The sequence below is a fragment of the Miscanthus floridulus genome, chromosome 2 (genome assembly GCF_019320115.1).
Source record: "Miscanthus floridulus cultivar M001 chromosome 2, ASM1932011v1, whole genome shotgun sequence".
NCBI lineage: Eukaryota > Viridiplantae > Streptophyta > Magnoliopsida > Poales > Poaceae > Miscanthus > Miscanthus floridulus.
In genome coordinates this window covers 148,906,607-148,927,122 of record NC_089581.1, presented here as the reverse complement: position 1 = coordinate 148,927,122, position 20,516 = coordinate 148,906,607, and the positions used below count along the sequence as shown (strand labels likewise).

Sequence of the window (20,516 nt, the reverse complement as noted above, 5' to 3'; positions counted from 1 at the left end):
ACCTTAGCCATAGCTTCGCCGCTCTAGTCATACCCATGCCCTAGTTACACCGAGGGCCAACACACAGCGGAGGGGTTCTCGTCCACTGCCCAAACCATAGGGTCCGCCTCTAGTGAGCCATCTTGACTTGAGGGCCACCATGGTCAAGCGGGTTCATCAGCTGAGATTTGTTGAGTTTAAGGTATGGTTTCCGCCGATGAGGGATAAGAGAGTTTTAGAGGGCTTCTACACTCCATTGTAGAAGGATTTCTACAATGCCTATCTCAACACTGGGGCAGTTTTCAGATCTCAGAGGGTGTGCCACATTGACTCTATAGTTGCAGTAGCTAGAGAACACATTCGCCCCTACCTCACATATCTATAGGGGCTATCAGGTTTGATTGGATGGACCAAACTATATGTTCTATCTTGGGTTCGGTAGTTCTATGCTTCCCTCTAGATTGACCCACAACATAGATATATTCACTTCGTATTCGGAGGAAGAGACTACCACCTAACAAGCTAGAGGGTCAGGGAGATACTAAGACTTCAGGAGTAGCTAGTCAAACTTCACGAGGTGTGCTATGGCTAGACAGCACCCCTAGACGCCCTCATGGTGGCAATGTGCCCCCTACGGACTTGGTTCGCCACTACTTCACTGAGCCCTTTAGAGAGGGATCACGCGGGAACCCTAGTGACCTAAATCCCACTGCTCACATACTTGAGGCTATTATGAGGACACTGCTTCCCAAGATGGGATACAGAGAGAGCTTGACTCGGATACATCTTTGGCTTATCAACTCTCTAATGTAGTAGACATTTTTTGATATTTGGGATCTTTTTCTATTAGAGATGGAGGATACTATAGCTGAGGGCTTTAGAGGTCACAGGTAGTTGCCCTATGCTCACTGGATCACCTGGCTTATCCACAGAGCAGTCACAGTGAGGCCACCAGAGATGCTTGTAGAATATAGTGGTGCTATGACTGAGTTCCCTGTCTATAACATGACACAGATGATCCATCATAGCACTCCATAGGCACCTAGTCAGCTGTGCCATCGTCCTGATGTGCCAGAGTCTACAGCCCAACAGGATGATATCATTAGAGGCGTTGCAGCTACAGAGGAGGAGGAGCTTGCTCAACAGGAGGGGATGGTCATGAGTGACCCTAGTGATAGTTTTGATGATGACTATTAGCCCATCCCTCGGATGCTTCCTCAGCGATATGACCATGAGGCCAGCAGCTCTAGCTCAGCGCCACCTGCCCCATAGACCGACCCCGCACTCCTTGCTATACTTGAGCGGATGAGGTAGGACCAGGCACGATAGGCTTAGGAGACAGCTGCTACATTTGCTTAGTTCTAGACTCAGCAGGATGAGTTCCAACGCCAGCAGCAGCAGATCCAGCAGTAGCAGCTCCTTGGATTTATGCAGCATGTTGTGACTGCTATTAGGGCTCCACCATCATAGCCTTCGCCCTAGCTTGGTCAGACTGCCACTGCCTCGATGACTCCAGCATTACAGCCTAGTGGGCTTCAGAGTCAGGGACAGCCACCAGCATAGTTTACTTCTCCTACAGAGTAGGTGTCCTAGTATTTTGCTATGTCACTGCCAGCTCCACAATTCACATCGCTTCAGACAGGCTTTACACCAGATGAGACGCCCTCGCTGCTAGTGCCAGAGACCACAGTGTCCAGGAGCCTTGTGCTTCCTTTAGTGAGTTGACAAGGATGCCTACTCTTCCATATCTACATGTCCTAGGTCCTTCTACTGTTGCATCAGTTACCGGGACTACAGAGACGGTCCCTTCCTCAGTGGCATCATCAGAGCCTACTATAGTCCTACCAGCTCAGTCTACAACAGCTCCAGTTCCTGATCCGACCTAGACTGCTATAGCACTGATTACAGCTATAGATGGTCAGACTGCTCAGAACTCCAGATCAGATGATGATGCCAACCAGTTTTAGCTTGCTCCTCATACTTCAGCACCCGGCTCGTTCACTGTAGCCCTGCCGACCGACTCTTAGGTTTTGGTGTTTGACGCCAAAGGGGGAGAGGGATCGAGTATGATAGTCTTAGGGGAAGCAACTATTTAGGGGGAGCTTAGTTTTTATATTAGCTTATATATTACATTTGGAGTTTTTATGTGTGATACACTATTATGCATTCATCGTGTGTTTACTTTCATGCATTGAACCATATATATGTGATAGTGATATCTACGTGATCGTGATATATGACATGTGTGCTCTCTACTTTGAATTATTTATATGTCATATCACTTGTGTTATGCTTATTTGCATTTGCTTCCGCACTTTTCTCCGATGCAAATGAGCTTTATTACTTGTACTCATGCTTATTTCATATCTTTTGAGTACATCATGTTGGCTTGGTTCATATAAGCTTGACTAACACCTTTGTTTTTATTGACAAAAGCTTATATGATCCAAGCATGTTAAAAACCTCAACTCTTTCACATACTCAAGGTGGTATTGTCATCAATCACAAAAAATGAGGAGAATAAAAATATCTAGGCCTCTAGTTGGGTTTTGGTGATTAATGATAATACAAGATTACTATGACTAATGTGTATTTTGCATAGGCAATTAAGTTAGGTCATGGTAATGGAGATCGATTGGGCAATCAAGGTGGTCATGCCCCTACGATGGAAATTATTTCGGTTTTCAAAGGATGGACGATAAGATTAAGGATGGACTAGTTCTAAGTGTCGATTGGAGTTGAAGAGACACTTAGAGTAGTTTAGGACTTTGTTTTTCCTTTGGCCATACTATTAAGGGGGTATGGATGGGTAGCTTGACCTAGGTGAGTCTAGTGAGTTAGGTGTGGTGCACACTTGTTAAAACTAGCGCTAGGTAGCTCCTACATATGCCTAAGATCCAATGGAGCAAACTTCATTCACGTATGATCGAGAGTTTAAAGTAAATGGAGGGTCAAATACTGACCGAACGCTGGCTTCAGTGTGACTGGATGCTGGCGCAGAGTCCGGTCAGTTCATTTGACCAAGGTGATTGCGTCTGGTTTGACCGGACGCTGAGAGGTCAAGTGACCGGACGCTGAGAGGCAGCATCCGGTCGTTTTCAGTAAGGTTCCAGAGAGTGAAAATCATGACTGGATGCGCCTGGTCAGTGCTGACCAAACGCTGCCAGCGTCTGGTCACACTGTAAACTCTGGAGTTTGGGGTGTACTGACTGGAGCGTCCGGTCAACATGACCAGAGCGTCCGGTCACCCCGCAGAGGCACATAACGGTTCATTTTTCAGCTCATATTATAAATAGAAGCTCCACTCATGTGTGGAGTTACTTTTGCTCATTACAACAGCTGAGAAACACCTTAGAGAGTGCCAAGAAGAGCAATATTCTAGTGAGGTGATTGAGATTTGAGAATTCAAAGAGAGACCTCATTAGTGAAGATCAAGAGTAGCAAAGTGTGCATCCACCTTCTCATTAGGCTTGTCGTGGTCAAGTGAGTGTTCGTGCTTGTTACTCTTGGTGATCGCCATCACCTAGACGGCTTGGTGCTGATTGGGAGTTCGGTGATCACCCAGTGAAGCTTGTGGGTGACCCAACTCAAGTTGTGAGCGGTTGTGGGTGATTCACTGCGACGGAGTGTCAAAGAATCAACCCGTAGAGAGCACTTGATCCTTGCGCGGATCAAGGGGGAGCTACACCCTTGCACGGGTGCTCCAACGAGGACTAGTGGGGAGTGGCGACTCTCCGATACCTCGATAAAATATCGCCGCGTTCTTTCCTCTCTATTTACTTTGAGCATTTACTTTGAGTACTTACTTTGAGCAATTCAATTCATGTCTTTACATTCTTAGAATTGCCATGCTAGAGTAGGATTGGAACTTAGGTTGCAAGTCTTTTGTGCGTTAGAACAATTAGAAACATTTTTTAGGCATAAGGGGTTAATTGGGCTAACCATAGGACTTAATTATTTCGAAGAAATTTAGAATTAGTCCAATTCACCTTTCCTCTTGTGCATCTTGATCCTTTCATCTTCCAATAACTTCTTTGTAAGATCTGCAAATAATGTTATCCTCTATTCTAGATTTCTAGCCAGTGAAAGGTGAAAAGCGGGACTGACTTTCTAGAGTGCACATAAGATATAAAAAGGCTATTAAAGGGTAGAAAGATATAGAGAGTGATTTTTATTCAAATGATTTCTAAACAATGATTTAGTGAGTGGATTAAGAAAGACTCTTGGAGATGTTATAATACTTTGGATTGTAAAAAGCTATTGTTGTTTGGCATCGTGGATTGGGATGGTGGGATTGTTATCATTTGCTATGCAATGTCTAGAGTACCCCCGGATTTGCCTAAGTTTATATTCAGTTCTTTTATTTATTTCAGAGTGTTGTTTGTCGTTGCTTGAACTAAAAAATTAAAAATACAATTAATACATCATCTAAAAATAACAAAGCATGTAGCATAAAAACAGTACATGATCCGATAAAGATGCTTCGGTTCGAACGTAACTTTCATCTTAATCACACAAGTCAAAATTTCTATCCCAATTAACTTTATTAAAAGGATCCTCCTCCATTTATTGATTTTAAAAATGGCAATAGAACTAAGGCTCAGTTTAGATCCGAAAAATTTGGCAAAATGAGCACTGTAGTGTTTTTGTTGTTATTTGACAATTAGTGTCCAATCATAGTCTAATTAGGCTTAAAAGATTCGTCTCGTGGATTTCGTCTAAACTGTGTAATTAGTTTTATTTTTTATTTATATTTAATGCTTCATGCATGCGTTTTCGTATTCGATGTGACGGGGAATCTTGAAAAATTTGACGTTTTGGGAGGGAACTAAACAGGGCCTAATATTGTTTACTATACCCCATAATAATGTATCTTCAAGGTGAAAACTAATAGAAAGTAGCAGTATTAGAAACTCTAGCTAAAACAAGAGCATCTCCAAGAGTTCCCTAAATCTTCTCCTAATCCTTGGTTTTTAAAAAGAAGTGAAAAAATCTCTCTCTAACAACTCCTAATACAACTCTCGTCGCGCGGAAAGAGGTTGCGGCCGCTCTCGCGCGCTGCGGCGCGGTCGTCGCCCTCGAGTCCACCATCATCTCCCACGTTCAGCTTGCTCCTGCCTTTTCCTTCCGGTTCCCTCTTCATTCGCCGCGCTGCCCTCTTCTGGCTAGCTTGGCGCATCAAAGTTCGATTCAATTCCATGGCGTGCTCCATTTGATGGATGTCCCTTGACTGCAACATGCTTCACGCGTCCCGTGTAGGTATGCTGTACCCGAAGAATCTCCAGACCGCCATGGAGGTGGAGGCCATCGTCAGGGACAATGGGGCTATCCCTGCCACCATAGCCATCCTAGATGGAGTTCCCCATGTCGGTCAGTTCTCTGCTTCTTCACGTGCTAGTAGTACATGTACTGATGTACATCTAGGCATGAGTAGCGACATGCAGATCGATGATCCATCTCCGCGATGCGGTGGTCAGAGTCGAAGGGGCAAGCCGGCCGGCTGTGTGCTTCAGCTTCTTCTCGCTGATTGTACTGAACTGATGGTTCCTGCATGCTACTGTGATCCTAGTACATGGCCGGCAATTATTGCTGCTGCTGCCGATGGCTAGCTTGTTCCTGCTACTAGCTGATATCTAGCCGATGCACGTGCATGACTGCTGGTGCCTGGTGGTGCCGGTCTGCTAGGAGGTGGTCATGGCCGGCTGGGACTGCAGGGCTAGGGCACAAGCCGCACGACGAAGGAAGGAGGAGCGGCGGTGGCGTCGAAGAAAAAAAAATCCAAGTGGCACCAAATTTTAAATTTTTAGAGTGGAATATTGATACTATTGGAGATTGACTTCTTTTTTTCTCCCAATATCTTTTTAGGAGTTGAAAAACATGGTGTTTTTAGAAAGAAAATTTAGAAAACTCTTAGAGATGCTCTTAATTACTACTTGGAATCTCATTTGGAGTGATTATTTCACTTTTTATCTATTTGCATAGATTTATGTTGCATCTCAAATTTTACATAAGCATTGACATTTGCATCATATACCCATCCATATTTTTGTGGATTTTCCGTGCATATTTTGATGCATTTTTTTAATGAGGGCATGGGACGGGGCGGGGGCACTGGAGATGTTTTTGTAACAAAATATTGCAACTATTGGAAATGCTCTAAGACCTTGTTTGTATAGCTTGCATGTTCTTATACAACTGAAACAAATGAGTTCCAAATTATAACCAGATCTTAACAGCCAACAATGATCTACTTCCCCGCTAGCTTACATATTGTAACAGCCTGCAATGTGATCCGTGATGTTCAAAGTAGCAGGGTCCAAGTGCATATTGTAACAATGCGCAAGCTGATCAACAACCTACAGACAAACAATCAGGGTCTAAGACCAGTCTTAATTAGAGTTTTATTCTCATTTAAAGTTTTGACATATCAACAAATTTGCTTAGCCGGCATGATATTTATGAGAGAGAGAGAGAGAGAGAGAGTTTTATTAGAATGAAACACATCCATCATGTTTATGAACACAATGCAACTTCCAATAAAAGTGATTTGTTTTCATTCTCGCGTGCTTTCAAAGATCTGTGCGAGATGAGCAAATAACTGTTTGCAATTGCAAGGCTATATATTTGATATGACGACTATAGCATCTTATAACAATTAAATGATATAGCCAGTTTATGAACTGTGCATTGTAACAGACTGTTTTTTTTTTTCACTTGTAAAGCTGGGATTTATAGCTTTAGGCCCCGTTTGATAGGGCTTCTCCATCGGCTTCAGGAGCCGTTTGGAGCCGTTTTCTACCAAACGGGGTAAAGTAAAATAGCTTCACTTGTGAAGCCCCTAAAAACATGCTCTCACATTGATTTGGGGTGGGATGAAGCAAAAAAAAAATGGCTTCTTCCGGCTCCTCCTCTAGGCCCCTAAAAATATACTCTCACAGGAAAGCCATTTTGCCAAATGGTTTACCAAAACCGCTTCAGCTCCATCGGTAGAACTGTTCGTGGAGCTAAAGCAAAAAAAAAAAAATGACTTCATCAGTAAAGTGAAGCCCTACAAGCCTTAGTTTTGCTTCCTACTATCCAATACGTATTTTACACTTCTCTCCGGCACGAACTTTGTATCAAACATATATGCTTTCTACAAAACATGGTATATTCTTTGGCCCTGTTTGTTTCACTGAAATTTAGCTGTGTTGATTTGTTACGATAGGAAAACACTGTTCATTCATCTTGTACGTGGTTTTTAAATGCAATCATTAGTATTATTCGCACTCTAAAATTTCTGCCACTCAGAATCAGAGGCTGAGCTATACTCATCACTGTGGGTGCGGCCACACCCATACGAAAATAGAAAAAGGGTAGAAATGATCAATTTTTTACCATATTTGCACCCTCATATTATATATCCTTGCACCTACAAAGGCAAGCGCAGCCCCCTCGGATCTGCTCTAGCTTCACTTCTGGATCATCACGACTCTTTCCTTTCTGTATCCCGAGTTCATCAGCCAAGAAGTCTGCTGGAACGCCAGCCAAGAAGGCGAAGCGAAGGATAACGTGCGAGTTACGGCGCAACCGATTACACAAGTCAACAAAACTGAACCCATCTATCCTTGCACCTTGATTAGTTCGGCTCAGCGACGAGATAAACTTCAACGTGAGGTTCCAAAAATATGGCATAAACTGCCAGCAGCAGGACATCAGAATTTAAACGAGTAGACTAATAACAAAGTCAACAACCTACTGATATTGACAGTTTTTCATTCCACTTCAGTTAAACCGTAGACAACCATTTGGATTCTCCGTAAGGCACACCAAAGTTACTATTGGATCCCCTGCCAAGACAAAGCTTAATAACATCAGATCCGAATTGAAGAATCAAACAATAGTGTAACAATCGATACCATCTCATCTTGGTATTAGAATAGCAATGCATTGTGGGGTCTATTTAAAGTAAGTTCAGATGTATGGTACTCCCTCTGTTCCAAATTATAGTCTGTTTAAGTTTTCTTTAAGTATTTTTTTCTAACTTTAACCAAATTTGTAGACAGATATATCAACAATTACAATATCAAAAAATGTATTATCAATACATATTTCAAGGTTGACTTATGAAACTAATTTAATGTGATAGATGTTGATCCATTCTCCATTGAACTTGAACAAACTTAGACTAGTTTTGACTTTGGACAAAACTAAAACAACCTATAATATGATAGGTCAGTGTTGCTAATGCAACATATAATATGCCTCTAGGTCAAGTAACAACTGCAGATATACGTTGGTTAGCATTAGTGCTAGAAACACATATTCACATCCAATGCAAACTAGTGTGTGAGCATTATTAACAACTTCCTCAGATTCCAAAACAACTGACTACATTACAAATTTAAATGGAGCAATACTACAGTACCTCAAAAACCAAAATGAGCCACTTCCTCGTCTTCTCCTTCATCTTCATCTTCATCATCCTCAGAAAACCCAAAATCTTCCAATGCTTCCTCTTCTTCCTCCTCATCGGCATCATCCATCATGTCTGAAACAGATTTTTTGTCCTTCAAACCAGTGCTGAGAACCACAGTTTGTCCTTTGGATTTCATCATATCTTTCTGCAATTTTTCCATATTCTCCTTCCTGCGTTCTTCCTCCAATCTTTCCTTTTCAGCAATCCTCTTGTCAAGATCAGCCCTGAAAAATGTCAAATACCAATTAGTAACACACTAACACAAGGTCATAGACAGGAAGATCAGTCTTCTAACTGTTCATCTGAGGAGACAAGACCTGTAGGTTTCCATGTATTCCTTGGCGCTTGCTTCTATAGCTTCAAAAAATGTATTGACTCCAGCACCAGAAATCGCAGATACTCCAACAGAGCGCAAATTCTTGTAGAATTCGTCAAGAACCAGAGAGAGGCTTCGTGTATATGTAGCGGAGTACGATTTGTCGGATTCCAAAGCTGTCTGAAACGCCTCAAAGTCTTGCATCCACTGGTCAGCAATGAAACAGGATGTCAGTGCCTGATAGTGAAAAGTCAAACTGGTTGAATGTACAGTACAATATAAGCACAAACTGGCTAATAAGGCAATTAACACTTTGAACAAAGCTTAAGGTCACAGACACAACCTCGGCAGATTGAACCTATACATATTTCACAGTAAGAAAATTCTGCATGACATGCAAATTGTAACTTTGGGAAGATGTGAATGTATGGCAGGTGCAAATGTGATAGAATCAACAACAAAGTAAACAATACTGTCATAAATGGTATACATACTTCGATAGCGAACTCATGCTTGGCAACATCAACCTTGTTGAATGTCAGGACTAGAGGGAGGCGAGTTTTGTAGAGAATACTGCAGGCATAGAGCATGTTGCTCATAAAAGTAACAGGGTTTGTTGATCTGGGAGTGTCAACAACATATGCTACAACTGTTGGAAACGTCGATGCAAAAGCTTCAGTAATGATAGCTCCTGAAGCTGACCAAGTGAAGATCTCAATCTGACCAGGAGTGTCCACAAGTACATAATCCAATTGGTCTGCACGCCTTTCAATGACAGACACAACCTAAGAATGAATATTAAATGTCATATTAGCTGAAGAAAATAAAGGTAACAGGAATGTGCATTTCCCATATACCACCATAATAAGTACAGTATAATTTTGCAGCAAAGTTAAATTATTCAGTGTGGCATCAGATAAATCCCCCGGTGCTCCTATGTGGATTGAATTGAGCACAATTTCTATGGGAGCTTGCATGGAATGGTAAGAGTTGACGACATCCAGAGTGTTTTATTAGCACATTTAACCAAAGTCATCATTCACAAAGCACATCAGTTCTCTGTCTTTGATCCCAAATCCTGTTATGTTAGTAGAATCTTAACAGTGCACAACATTCTTGTTACTACTGTTGACACATTGGATCAGCAAATTGAAATATTAGCCCTGTGTAGAAGTGCAGCTCTAAAGCTATCTAAAATTCTAAATACTATTTTGCTAAGCTGCAGGACTAACAAATTATTATTCAACTCATAGGACACAGACAAAAAGAATTATTAGCATTCTCATATAAGCAAGCACTTGGTGCCTACACACAGCATACTGGGCCAAAAAAAAAAAAATACTGTTCGCAATGGTCGCCATGTTTGAATTACACACTATTTTTCACCTAACTAGTTGTTCAAAATTTCAAACCAGATGACAGCTTTTCCATTAGATTTGACTGGAAATATAGTTCAATCGAACAAAGACAGGCAAGCACAAGTGCTAAACAACAAGCATACCTGAAGACGAATGGGGTACAAGTTTCCACCTCGAAAACTTGTGAACTTAGAACCGGAGAGATAACAGATAGAACTAATAAACAGACTAACAGGCCAGCAGTACTATGAAAAGCTATCAAAACGACAGGAGTGATGGAAGAGATTATAGCAATCAACCTCATCGAACTTAGTGGCAAACAAGTTGAGCGAGGTGAGGATGCCACCATTGGGACCAAGGCTGTACTCCTTCATCACATCCTTATACCGCACAGTGTCACGAATATCAATGTTTGCCCCGAATGGCAGGGTCATCACCGCAGGGTCGAGGTTGACGACATAGCCCCTCTTATTTGATCCCTGCGTATCGCATACCAGCCGGTGCATCAACGTCGTCTTCCCCGTCCCTGAACAAGGGGACAGAACAAAACTGTCAGCTCCCAGGTCGATTGGGAGATTCATGCCACTGAATGTAATTAAACAGCCGGCAAGCGAAATCGACGCACCGGCCATGCCGATGACGATGATGATCACAGGCTTCTTCTTGAAATTGGTGCGCCCCGGGCTGATAGAGAGGCTACTGATGGAGTCCGCGAGCTCCTCGCCCTTCCCGCTCCCCTCCTCTGCCTTCCCCTTCCCCTTCGTGTCCGTCTGCACATGCTCCACAGCAAGGGCGCAGAACAGTCACTACCATGACCCTAAACCCAAATTTGAGGAAAGAAAAAATCCGAAAGGGGAGGGTGGCGGCGGCGGCGTGCCTGGTCCTCGAGGTCCATCTGCGTGGGCTTGCTCGAGGCGGCCGGCTCCGAGTCGACGTCCATCGGCGGTGCGGTGGTTTAGTGGAAACGGTGGTCGACAACCGGCGGGAGGAGAGGTGTAGCCGCTAAACCCTAGGCTTCACCGGGGGTCTGCTCGGACGACCGCGGAGTCTGCGGAGACGACGAACAGGAGGAAAGGGAATGAACAAGAGAGGATGGTGGGAGCCAGGATGTGTTGGGCTGTAGCCTGATGTAGTGATGTGGCTTCGAGTTGTTTCCTGGCTTACCGACTTAGGACAGTGGGCTAACCGCCGTGTGGGTTAGGCCCATGCCTCTAAGAGATTGTTTGTGTGGGCTGATGCAGCCCATACTACGGCGCTGGTATTAGGCTATTTCGAGTTTCACTAGAAATACTCGCGGCCTTCCCGCGTATGGCCAGTGTGCGAGCTATTTGCAGTGTTGATGGGCCTTTTTTCCATTCGAATCGTTTTAACAAGTGTAGTAGGATAAGTATTTATTTATTGCAGATACATGGCGAACGCCGTGGTTGGAAAAATTGAGTGCTCGTTTTTTCTTTGTTGATCTTTTCTCTGTTGATAAAGTGTATACTGCTATACAAAGACTTGCTCAGATACACAAACAAGTATCATTGGAGTTTGGTAATCTTCAGCAACCAGTAATGTAGCAGCTAAAGTTTAGTTCCTTAACTGAAGAACTATGGTGACATTGTGGGCGGTGAGAAATTCTTAACAGATAATACTAATGTAGTACGCCTGAGCAGAGGCAGTTAACAAAATCTTTCTCAAAAGGTTGGTACAGTATCTTATAACCTGTCATCGGATCATTCTATGTTGCCCAAAAAAAATTCTAGGCTGTCAGAAGCTGTGTTTTGGAGCAAAAGTTACATAGTAAGAGCGTCTGTTAACAAAAGTCGTGTCCATAACTGTAATCAAATACTAGGATTAGAAATAGACATTCAATGCTTATGGGCCATAGCACAATGGAAGCATAAGAGGCACCCCATTTTATATATTAATGTTAATATCAGTTATGGTAAATTGGTAATATGAATTTGTAACAATCTTCCTGTTCGCTTGAACTTATTCAGAACTACTTTTCAGCCATAAAACGGTATTTTTCTCTCACAATATTTCAACATAAGCCAAATTTCAGCATAAGCCAAATTTCAACGTCTGCGAACAGGGTGAATATTGGTTAGTTGGTATTACATACCTTTTTTTTACTCCTAGTCTTTACTTATTTGGGATTAGTTCTTCGTTATGGTTCCTGAAAATACACAGTAATTTTTTGTTGAAATAAGCAGTATTGAAATTGAAGCAATGGAAATTGACATAGGGTTTTTTCCAAAGGAAAAACGGAGTATATGACAAGTCACGATGCCATGGTGACATCATCATCAAGCTAGCAACACAGTAGAGTACCACGCGGCAGCCGTGGCTCAGTCGTGCTCTGCCCGGCGCCGGGCGGGAAGCACATGGTGGCGGCGGCTGGATTTTGGGTACAGCCTAATCATTTTCCGTTGAGAAAATGGTGATTCTGCCATTACGGAAACTGGGCTTTGCAATTTTGCCATTCCGCAAATGGGATTCGTCTGTTTACCATTCTCAAACGATACACACCTGCAAATATGCCCTGTGGAGGATTTGTTGCCAAATTAATTTTTTTTTGCTGCGGCATCTTTTTCTTCCTGTTTTGCCCCTGAGCCTTATCCCTTCGTTCCTTTTCATTCACCGTATCTTCACGGGAGAGAGAGCACGGAGAGAACGGGAGAGAGATGAGACGAAGACGAACAGAGGGAACTGCTCCACCGCCGCCGATGCCGCCGACGGCCGACAGCAGCCCACCTCCTCGGCCCTTTCCTTCCCAGCCACGGCCTCCGCGCTAGGCCGCCGCCGCGTCCGCGCCAGGCCGCTGCCGCCGCCCCGACGCGTCCGCGCCAGGACGCCGCCGCTGCCCCGACGCGTCCGCTCCAGGACGTCGTCGCTGCCCCGACGCCAGATATGGATGAGGCTTCGTCTAGTTCGTCGTTCATCCCAACAGCTGCCCTTTCTCTGTATCCACTTGGCCCTAGCGGGATCCCCTCATTCTATGCCCAGAATGTGGTGATAAAGTAGTGGAATGCAAATCCTGGAAGAACAACGGCAAAATTTTCTTCAAATGCGTAAACTACGATGAATTTGTGAGTATATAATGATCTGTTTTTGTCATATAGAAATGGATGAACTAGGTACTGTGTCAAGATTTGGATAAATAGTTTGTGTTATGTATTGTCATTTCCACAGGCAGTGAAGAAATGTCCATTCTTTAGGTGGATTGATGCTTACAAGAAAGTAGTTGCAAAGAAGATTAAAGAAGACATGGAAAAGAAACGAAAAGAAGAAATGCAAGCTGCAGTAGCATACGAAGGTCATGGTGAAACTAAAGCCTTGGTCGAAATGAAGCCTAATTGCAGCATTTACGAGGAAGAGAGGATGGATCTCAAGATGGACAAGTTTATCGTTCTGGTGCAGCTATTGGTGGTGCTGTGTTTACTAATTGCAGTCCTAGTTCTTTTAGGTGTGGTAGTGCTTATTAGCAAGTGAAGTTGTTTAGTAACTGTGTTCTAGAAGTGTGGGGTACGACTACTGGTGGTGGTCTGTTTAGTAACTGATTTGTAGAATGTGTTGTAATGACATCTAAGTCCTATGAAATGAAGGTGTTTTTCTGGAATCGACCTGTATTTTTGACTTGTTTTATGCAGAATTTTGACATAATTTTGCTTGAATTTGGACAGAATTTCAATAGAATTTGGACAGAATTTTGACACAATTTCATGATCATAATAACATTCCAGCAAAGTACATGTCCAGATAAATTCAAGATAGGTAGCATTTAAGTTACAATAACATAGGTCCAAATAAATTAAATAAGGTCCAGATACATAGATACATGTCCAGAGATACGTTTTCATAGAGATCTCCATTCTCATAATGGAGATACATGTCCAGATACAATTTAAGTTACAATTTCATGATGGACATAACATTCCAGACCGAAACCTTCAATTGGTTTTCAGTTTTCTTGGCTTGAGTTTTTTTTGTGGGCTCCTCTTTTGCACTGTCTTGTCTAGTGAGACACCTTCAGCTAGCAGGTTTTGCAATTGGCTGCAATAAAAGTAGCACTATGAGTCACTTGTATGAAAGCAGTATACAAGTATAAAAGAATGAGAATTAATGTGTAGCATACCCTCTTGTAACCCTATTGGGGCTGTTCTGTATGATCTGGTCCCTTGTGAGCCTTGTGGGGCTGGTGAGTGTATTTGGGGCTGGTGTAGGCATTTCTTGGTCATGGAGAGAAGCATCTGGGGCTGGTACTTCAATTTCTAAAGCATGCAAATCATTTGGGGCTGGTGGTGCGATTTCTTGGTCATGGAAAGCATTTGGGGCTGCTGGTTCAGTAGCAGTATCCTGAGATTTCCCTCCCTTCTTTGCTCTCTTTGTTGAGATTTTTGCATTCTCACCATACTTTGTTGTATTTTTTCTTGGCTTTCTTTTCCTGCAAGTTTGGACAAAAAAGTATTTAATTTAGTTAGCAAAACAAGTCATGGCAGCAAGTACATATAGTTGGGTCTTACCTTTTCTTAGTCCCATTAAGATGGCATTTGTAGCTTGTTTCACCATGGTCTAATTCCCCACATCCCTTGCACTTTCTTTTGCCTCTAATCATTTTTTTCTTGCCCTTTTCTGCCTCATTTGCAGCTTATTTATCTGCCTCATTTGCTGCTTCCTCGGCTGCCTTCTTTCCTTTGCTACCACCACCTTCAAGGAAGCTTTTGATCCTGAGTTTTCTGTACTGTTCAACAATCCTCTTGTCAAGTGGTGCCCTAACCCCAAAAGGCAAATCAACATCTAGCCACTGTGTTCTATCAGGCAATGGCTCTATAAGTCTCTTATAAGCTGCCCTGAACCTCTCAACAGAGTAATACTCATGCACAAAGTCCTCCATATGTACATTACTAGACTGTACACTTGTAATCAAAGCCAAAGCATGCTGGCAAGGCTTACCAGTATGCTGCCACTCAAGATAGGTGCACTCATGTAGAGAAGACTTAACAACATGTCTACTGCGAGTGTTTGTGGTGTCCCAAATTTCAGCTGCAACACTTCCACCATCTATAACAGTCAAGTGCCCAAGTCCTCTAGTTCTGGCTTTCAACTGTTGTATCACTGCTGGGAGGATCTTTCCAGTAAGCCTTTCTGAAATTTTTTCCTTTTCGCCCATAGCACCATAATCATCTCTCTGAGTTTGTCTGCAAGCTCAATAATAGGAAGGTCTTTCCAGTCCCTGATCCAATTGTTGAACACTTCAGCAAGGTTATTAGTGATATAATCACATTTAATCTCAGGATTGAAGCCAGATCTCATCCAAAGCTTGTAATGGTGAGCCTCCATCCAAACCAACACTTGAGGACTAGCATCAATGACTGACTTGTAAAAATAATTGAAAACTGATTCTCTATAAGCTCTAGCTGCAGGATACATCTTAGAGAACACATCACCACCAAACCTTTTAATGAAATTGTTCATTAGATGTCTAAAGCACTCCCTATGTTCAGCCTGCGGAAACACATTCTTAACTGCATTTTCTAGACCTTTGCACGCATCTGACGAAATAGCTAAAATAGGAAGATCTCCTATGGCCTTGTGCAACTGAGTCATAAACCAAGTTCAGTTATCTGTTGTCTCACCATCAATGAACCCAAAAGCAACTGGGTACATCCAGTTGTGACCATCTATACCACAAGCTGCAGCTAAATGACCATTCCATCTACCATTAAGTGCAGTAGAGTCTATGCTAAGGTATGGCCTGCATCCTTCTAAAAAACCTTCAAAGCAAGGTTTCAATGCACAAAAAAATCTATGGAAATAGAAATTGCCATCTACCTCCTTGATGCCAATCTCAATAACACTACCTGGACACCTCTTTAGGACCTCTGCCCTCCAATTGAATAGCAGCTGAAAGCTCTCTTCCCATTTGCCATACAATTCTCTCAAAGCAATTTGCCTACCTCTACAAATAGTATCATAATGAATTATACACTTGTGGTCATCCTGTAAAGTTTTTTGCAGTTCCTTAGGGCCCATAGTTGTTTTCTTCCTAAGGTGATGTATTGCCTTTGAAGCAACCCAAGCACTGGTTGGTGTGGTAGTCTTCCTCCTAGCACTTGATTCACATGTATGCTTATCAACAACCACTGTCACCTGCAACAACAAAAAAATTAGTCAAGGCAACTAATATAGAAGGGCAAAAAACATTGGCAGCCTTAAAATTATTGAAGGGAAAAATTAATGGAACGCAAAATGAAAGTTAGTACCATAACGGTGCACCCATCAGGCTGTTTACGCCCAACAAGATGCCAAGGACAATCTTCTCCCCCCTTGCAACCTCCAATATATCTTTTAGGTTCTGTTTTGACAACGCGTAGTTCAAACTCTTTATTTATAGCAAATTGTCTCACCGCCAATCTAAACTCCTTCATGTTAGAATAAACTGTGCCAAGATCCATATTGGGCCGATTTGGATCGTGCACCACAGTCCTCTCCCCTGGTAAATAGTCATCAACTTCAATGACTGCCCCAGTTGTATCAATTTCTTCAGTCCTCTGACAAGTATCAACGTTCTGTTGACTGCTAGCTTTACTGGCTGCCTTTCTTGCTTTATCAGCCTCCTCATCGTCAGCCCTAAACCCCAACAGCTCATACATCACCTCATCATCAACAATCTCAATTCTTCCCTCTTCATCTCGATTGTCCTCGATGCGTAGGCTATCCCAATCAACAAGAGGTGCCTGCATTTGCTGTGCAGGAGGTTCTACCAGTGCTAAGCTAAGGTCAGGCTCCCCATCGAGCCTAGTAAAGAAATAAAAAGGTGGCACAGTTAGATTACCACCACATCTACACTTGTCGAGTCTCATCTACATGCTTAGGCACAGTTAGATTACCAGCAAAGCAAGAATACGTACCCTTGGAAGAGATCTGGCCAGTTCTCCATCCACCACTTGGAGTAGCACTGATGTCGGCCGGTAGAGCCGGGACGCCTGGCTGGCTTCGGGGAAACCCAGGAGGTGCCCTATAGTCGACCGTCGGCGGCGGCGTCGGAGGCGGTGGTGCTGGTAGCGGCGGGGATCCATTCCCTCTCTCCCTTGCTTGACCTGGCGGCGTTGTCTGTATCCCGTGCGGAACGATCGTGAGTCTCCCGTGAATGAAGAGAAGGCCTCCGTGATGCATCAGGGAGGGGCAAAACGGGTAGGCAAGTTTGCCATGGTAAAAAAAATTAATTTGGCAACAAATCCTCCACAGGGCATATTTGCGGGTGTGTATCGTTTGAGAATGGCAAACTAGCGAATCCCATTTGCGGGATGGCAAAATTGCGAAGCCCAGTTTTCATAATGGCAGAATCACCATTTTCTCTTTTCCGTTGGCCATAATTGAAGGGTCGAGGTGGTCTCGGGCACACGACGGAGGGCTGTGCCGCCGTGCCGCAGCTCACTGCACCGCCGCCGGTCATCGTGGCTACGCTGCGAAGCCCCGCAGACCTGCGCCGCCGGCCATGCGAGCGGCCCGTGCTTCGCCGCGCTGTAGCCTCTCGTGCCCCTCGCTCCTATGAGGTTTACCCCATTATTCTTCCCCACGGGAGCAGAGCAGAGCACACGATCGGCACTACTGATTTCGGCCAGGGGAAGAGTGGCCAGCGGCGATACGGCGGCGTTGGAGCCTGCCCCAGGCCCGGGCCCGGGCGCACCCGCGCCGCGCCTCGGCTCCAGCGGAGGTGGCTCATGCCCGTGTGACCACGGGCGCCGCCGGTTGCGCCTATGTGGTTCGGCGGCGGCGGTAGCCGGGACTCCCCGAGACTTCGCCAAGGTTTTGGAACCAGCCTTTAGTCGAACCATGTTGAAGTGCCTGATGCCGTTGGTTTGAGATCAGGCGACGTGGCCCAATGAGAAGCCCTGGTTTGGTGCACGAATCGTTTTTAGAGATTTCACGGTTTTTAAACTCTACCTCTGTTCTCATAGCATAGGCAATGGCCTGGCCTTGGTGGCAAAAAGATTTGCAAAAATTCTACATTACACTATCATCAAGTACTCCTCAGATAACCAAAACCTGGTCACTCTCCTCATTCCTCAATTCAAAGTCAGGTCACAATAATATCACATTGGAGATTAGTACCTCTGATAGAAGATTTCAAATCTCTCAACACAGTAGTGGATTACAAGATATTCAAAATGCCAAGAAGCCAGAACTGCACCGCTCACTCATTAGCACATCAGGCAAAAAATGATACAAGGCCCTATACTTCCTTCACATGTCCAAACCCCTGCACACCCCTAGATGCCCAGTGCAACAGGCCCTCTCTAATGTACCCTGGATCCCCTAGGACCTAGTGCCCTATTCGCTTGGCTTATAAGCCATGGTTGAAAGTACTGTTGGCTGATTTATTGTGAGAGAAAAATACTGTTCGTTGGCTGAAAAAGTACGGCTTATAAGCTAAGTGAACAGAGCGCTAATTCATGTATGTTGTACTTGATGTTTATAATGCTTAATGAAGTTCCTTAACAAAAAATAGAGGTTTGAAATGATCAATGAAACAAGATCTTCCATGCATAGTTTCATTTAGCTCCATAAGGTAGCCAAAACATTTAGCTGCAATGCACGAGATTGAGATAGTCAGATGAAATAAAACTCTCTATCCCTTTATGCTAGTTTCAGTGTGTTTTATAGTGCTAGAACATTATACACCTAGTTTCATCCCAATGAAATCAATCTCATCTCTCTACATAAATTTCTCGCATGTCAATATTTTGTCTATGTGATATCTTATCTAATGAGATTGAAACCTCTACAAAACCACAACTAAGAATAGCCTAAAAGTTAACGAGCCGATTGACCGTATGTACCATCGGAAAATTCATTGTGACTCCTATACTAGCTTTTAAACTATTTTCTGCCCCTGTGCAACTTTCGTCAATAACTATTAACTTTCTAACAGGGTACCAGAGGGTAGGAAAAAAAATTAAAGGCTACTATAGAAGGTAGTGGAACCTTTGCCATGATAGCTCCAAAACAAATAAATTCATAATATTGTCACATATAATCAGATAAAGACAAAATTTATATGAAAATTGTAGAGATCAATAAGATCTAAATCTTTGTTGTTCACGACATTTTTATTTCAGATCGTTTAGGAGCAGTGGTGGATACAGAAACGGACCAAGAGGGGGGCTAAATAATAGAAGACTTAAAATGGTACCAGCAAAGTAGTCATAAACTAGATTTTACAAATAACATAAATGATGATATGGATTGTGCTCAAAATATCAATAAGAATAGAAAGGGTGGGCTGTCAGCTTGGTTGGGATGTGGAGAGGGCTGTGGGGCTAGGTTTGAAGACCTGTGTTGGTGTTTCTTAGCGTAAACAGAGGGATCCGCAAGCGCACGGATACACCGTTGTAGCATTTTACCTGGAGATATTTAGGGTATCGTATTTTCCCAAAGGAACGGGTGTGCAAGTCTCTTATCTAGTTCACCTAAAGAAAAAAAAGAAAAAGGTAGCTTGGGTAGTGAGGTTTTTTCTAAGGATAGATATCTTAAGCGGAGATAACTTTGACACTATAAACCTGCTTCGAGCGCCGTCTTGGTCTGCCAAGCGATACTGTCCTTCGCTCTACGTCGAACTTGGACGTGGGGGAGTATGAAGGATGGACAGGGCTGTCACCACCTGCCGCCTACCCCTCAACCATGGGGAACGAAGCAAGCGAAGATAGCTTATAGCCTAAACACCACGTCTACGCTATCAACTATTACTCTAGCATGCATGCAAGGGTTCTCCGTCTCTATCAGGGCCCTTCTACTAGAGTACCTGTCACAAGGTTGAACGACGACCCCACAGGTTTATAATGATCAAAGGTAACTTTCTTAAGTAATCAATTCCAAAATTAAACACGAACTTCTTACTCCAAGTTGTAAGACGTTCGTAGAGGTACAAGTGGAGGAGTTCCTAGCTCCGACACTCTTTTGCTAGTGTAGCTTGCACACTAAGGGAGGTTGCCGATAGCCCAGCACTTCTCCAACTCTTTCCTCACTCACTCCACAATTATTCTAGCTGAATGCTAAGTAGAAATGTAGCTCTCCTTTTCTTTCTTGTTCTCTTGATGTCCTCCTCTAGAGGGAAGCTCTACCCCTCTATTTATATAGGGATGATGTGGCAGAACCGTCTAATCTAATGCCTCCCAGGAGTGCTCGTCTTCCATTAGACACTAAGCACCCAAGGGAGAACACTAAATTACTAGGTTCCGTCAGGCACACCCCAGGGAAGAACAAAAAAAACCACATTTTTCCATCAGGATCACAAATGAGATAATAAAGATTACATCATTTTTAACCATTTCTTACATCACTTTACATGTACATTAGAGTATAACATTTATTATAATAACAGCGGAATGTAATCATATTATCAGAGTTATGAATA

At 43.3% G+C, this 20,516-nt stretch overlaps 1 protein-coding gene and 1 pseudogene across 1 annotated transcript; both read right to left on the bottom strand.

Annotated features, from left to right (window-relative positions):
* Positions 1-7,567: 7,567 nt before the first annotated feature.
* On the bottom strand, positions 7,568-11,208 carry LOC136532673 (GPN-loop GTPase QQT2-like). The gene is made up of 7 exons (XM_066525274.1): positions 10,989-11,208; positions 10,737-10,881; positions 10,411-10,637; positions 9,248-9,538; positions 8,755-8,960; positions 8,387-8,661; positions 7,568-7,808 (listed from the first exon to the last, which is right to left on the bottom strand). Exons 1-6 carry the CDS (start codon positions 11,049-11,051, stop codon positions 8,388-8,390), a joined length of 1,206 nt encoding a protein of 401 aa, XP_066381371.1. The 5' UTR covers positions 11,052-11,208; the 3' UTR covers positions 7,568-7,808; position 8,387.
* A 2,841-nt stretch (positions 11,209-14,049) lies between these two features.
* Positions 14,050-17,039, bottom strand: LOC136537244 (uncharacterized; annotated as a pseudogene).
* Between the last annotated feature and the right edge of the window lie 3,477 nt (positions 17,040-20,516).

Bases quoted from the DNA above. Each gene is read 5' to 3' on its own strand.
- LOC136532673 (XM_066525274.1), bottom strand. From the start codon at position 11,051: ATGGACGTCGACTCGGAGCCGGCCGCCTCGAGCAAGCCCACGCAGATG. The intron at 10,638-10,736 runs GTGCGTCGATTT...CCCCTTGTTCAG, and splicing joins CATCGTCATCGGCATGGCCG to GGACGGGGAAGACGACGTTG. The intron at 8,961-9,247 runs GTATGTATACCA...ATTGCTGACCAG, and splicing joins AGCATGAGTTCGCTATCGAA to TGGATGCAAGACTTTGAGGC.